General features: G+C 40.2%; 3 protein-coding genes across 3 annotated transcripts in view; 2 read left to right on the forward strand and 1 right to left on the reverse strand.

Moving 5' to 3' along the window:
• The window catches only part of ZNF26 (zinc finger protein 26), a 9,811-nt gene extending 9,275 nt beyond the window's left edge, over positions 1–536 (forward strand). The window contains exon 5 of the mRNA XM_015567210.1: positions 295–536. Within this exon, the coding sequence (XP_015422696.1) occupies positions 295–325 (31 nt within the window). The 3' untranslated portion in view covers positions 326–536. The remainder of the gene's footprint in view (positions 1–294) is intronic.
• The window catches only part of LOC102757726 (zinc finger protein 605), a 55,503-nt gene that overhangs the window by 24,980 nt on the left and 27,053 nt on the right, over positions 1–3,470 (reverse strand).
• LOC102756982 (zinc finger protein 84) overlaps positions 3,255–3,470 on the forward strand; it is a 10,387-nt gene continuing 10,171 nt past the window's right edge. The window contains exon 1 of the mRNA XM_015567211.1: positions 3,255–3,439. The gene's annotated coding sequence lies outside the window, so the exon portion shown is untranslated. The remainder of the gene's footprint in view (positions 3,440–3,470) is intronic.

The following is a 3,470-nucleotide window of genomic DNA, read 5'->3' on the forward strand; positions in this document are numbered from 1 at the left end:
TGCTTTCCCTTTCACCTCCCTGCATTGTGCCTACATATGCAAATTAACCGCCATCTTGTTGGCAGTTAACTGTCAATCTTAGTTGGCAGTTAACTGCCAATCTTAGTTGGCAGTTAATTTGCATATAGCCCTGATTAGCCAATGAAAAGGGTATTGGTCGTACGCCAATTACCATTTTTGTCTTTTATTAGATAGGATTCATCTTGTGAAAATTAGTAAAGGGAATGTTCAATAAAATGGAGTCAGGAGGCCAGAGGGGAGCTCTCACACAGTGCTACTTGATGTCATTTATAGGAAGAATTGCCAATTACAGACCCCAACATAAGAAATCATCATAGGCAAAGAATCACCAATTACAGGCCCCAACAGAAAAGATATATATTGCATCTCCTACAAGAAATCGAGAAACGAATACCCCTGCAGCTCAGCCAATGAAACCACCCTCCTCCTGAACTCTTGCTTTTCCCCAATGAACTTTTGTTCAAAACTACTCCTCCCAACTTCTTCCTTTTTCTCCATAAAATAGCATTCCTTTCTTTTGTTTGTTGAACCTGCCTATGGCTTTTGCTATAGCATGCTTGTCCTGAATTAACCCATTTTTGCTGGCAAAATAACTTTTATTTTTAGGGTCAATAATCATATTAACCAGTTAATGTATAAATAGGTTAATATAAAAAACATTATTACCCAGATAGCTTAAGGAAAATATTCAATACATTTCAGCAATTCTTCTTGATCAAATTCTTAACTCAAAATGAAAGGTAACTTCATTTTAATATAATAAAAAAACAACTGCCAGCCCCATAGCAAATATAATTAAAGTAAAACTTTAGAAACATAATTAAAGTCAGGACCTACTGATTCTATTTCTCATACTGTTAAGCATTGAACTGGCATCCTATTCAATGCAAGAGGACAAAAAAAATAAAGATCAACAATTATATGGACTAGAACAGTGATGGCGAACCTTTTGAGTTCGGCGTGTCAGCATTTGGAAAAACCCTAACTTAACTCTGGTGCCGTGTCACATATAGAAATTTTTTGATAGAAATTTTTTGATATTTGCAACCATAGTAAAACGAAGACATATTTTTGATATTTATTTTATATATTTAAATGCCATTTAACAAAGAAAAATCAACCAAAAAATGAGTGTCATAGGTTCGCCATCACTGGACTAGAAAGAGAGAATTATTTTTACTTTATTTTTTAAAGAATATTTTTATTTCATAGAGGAAGGGAGAGCGATACAGAAATATCAATGATGAGAGAGAATCATTGATTGGCTGTCTCCTGCACGCCCAATACTGGGATCGAGTCAGAAACCGAGGCATGTACTCTTGAACAGAATCGAACCCGGGACTCTTCAGTCTGCAGGCCACTGAGCCAAAGCAGCTAGGGCAAGAATTATTGTTATTAGAGGCAAGATCTGAAAAGTGATTTTAGCAATGTTGCTAGGTACAAATCAATATTTTCCTATATGCCATCTGTCTTAGTCTTCTCCGGCTGCTGTAACAAAATACCACACACTGCTTGCCTTAAACACAGAAATTAATTTATTTTCTCACAGTTCTGGAGGCTAGAAGTCCAAGACCAAGATGTCAGCAGGGCCAGTTTCTGGTGAAAGCTCTCTTCCCGGCCTGCAGACAGCCACCTTCTCCTGTCTTCACATGGCCTTTCCTGGGGGGGGTGTCTAGAGAGAGCACCCTGGTTTCCCTTCTTATAAGGACAACAATCTTAAGGGATCAGGGTCCCAACCTTATGACCACATGCAACCCTAATTTTCTTAAATGCCCCATCTTCAAATAGAGCCACCCTGGTGGTTAGGATTTCAATATATGAATTTTGGAGGTACACAGTCAGTTCATAGCACAACAGCCAATAAGAAATTACAGAAGGGGAGGGAGAAAAACTGACCATAATATCAACAGGCATGATAAAACACTTAGGAATAATACGTCTTATGTAATGTTGAATTTAAAATCAGATCCAGGAATAAATATTTTTTAAAATTGCATAAACTGAGAATTTATTAATAAAAATGTTAAAATGCTATTAAAGTTCATAAAGGAACTGAAAAGAAAAATTGAAAGATATGCTCAGATGCTCAGCTACTGAACAACAGTGGCTGGGCTGGAATGCACATTTAAATTAAGATTTTTATTTTAATCTTATTGAAGTGATTATATTTTTCCTTGGACTTACTGATAAGGTAATACTAATGGGTAGCCAGGTCATCTTTGTGTTTCTAGAATAGAACCCACTTGGTTATAGCATATTTTTGTAAGGTATTGCCAGCTTCTTCTGTTAATAATTTCTCAGTATTTTTGCGTGGATAGTAGTAATTAAGTTTTGTCCATGCTTCCTTTTAAATCATTACATTTGTTGATTTTGGTGTCCTATGCTATTTGATAAATATAAAAGGTTCCTCCTAGTTCCTAAGGAACTATTTAAATATAATAATTCTCTCCTGGATGTCTGAAAGAATTCACCAGAAACTCGATGACTGATGCTTTTCCTTCTTTTCTCTGTATTTTTATTTACTTATAAAATTTATCCCCAGGTGGAACCACAAGCTGCATCAGCATCCCGCTCTTTCCATCCCCTGTAACCGCAGAGTGGTCGTTGGCACTCTAACCGAGCTACTCGTCAGGGTTCCATGACTGATGCTTTTCGACAGAGAATCTCTGAAATTGTCTTCGTTTTCATCCATGATTAGTTTTTCTCATTTATTGGGTCAAATTTGATATATCTATTTGCGCCATTAAAGTTTTTCAAATTTATTAGCACCGAGAGGATTCTCATTCAGTTTGCTGTGTCTGGTTATTTATGCTTTCTTCCTCCTACCCCTTCTCTCTTTATGGGAATAGTTACTAATATATTTACCACTTTCCGCCACAGCATTGGAATGAAGGATCGGCTTTACCTTTTCCCACTGATAACTCCTCTCTGCTTTCCACAATTTATTTTTAATTCCGTTTCCCTCAATGGAATGCTTAAGCCAATTGTCTTTTTAAAGAAACCTACCTTTCGGTTTCAATTCCTAATCTTTTAAAATCCTAGCCATTAAGTCCCTCCTGAAAGCATACTCCCGGAGCTCGCCGCCCTTCCGCGTCTCCAAGCAACCAGCGCTGCTAGGACGCCGGGCCGCCGGGCCTTCTGGGAAATGTAGTCCGAAGGTGCCTTCTTCTCGGGTACGTGCACGCGCGTTCCCATGGCCACCGACGCTTGCAGGTAGCGCCCCTTTTCTTTGTCCTTCGGCGCCGCGTGAAAGGCGAGTGCGCGCGAACACCCTCCCGGCTGCAGCCGGTCCGGATCCCGCGGATGCGCGGGGGTTGCACCGAGGCCCACGGGCTGGAGGCGCTGTGCTGGGGCCGGGGGTGCGGCGAGCCTGGGTGCGGCGATCGGGTCACGTGGTTCCGGGGCCGGCGTGTCCGAGGTCAGAGACTTGGCGAGTCGGTGTTGGCGTT

This window comes from Myotis davidii, unplaced genomic scaffold, assembly GCF_000327345.1.
Source record: "Myotis davidii unplaced genomic scaffold, ASM32734v1 scaffold43, whole genome shotgun sequence".
Classification (NCBI taxonomy): Eukaryota; Metazoa; Chordata; class Mammalia; order Chiroptera; family Vespertilionidae; genus Myotis; species Myotis davidii.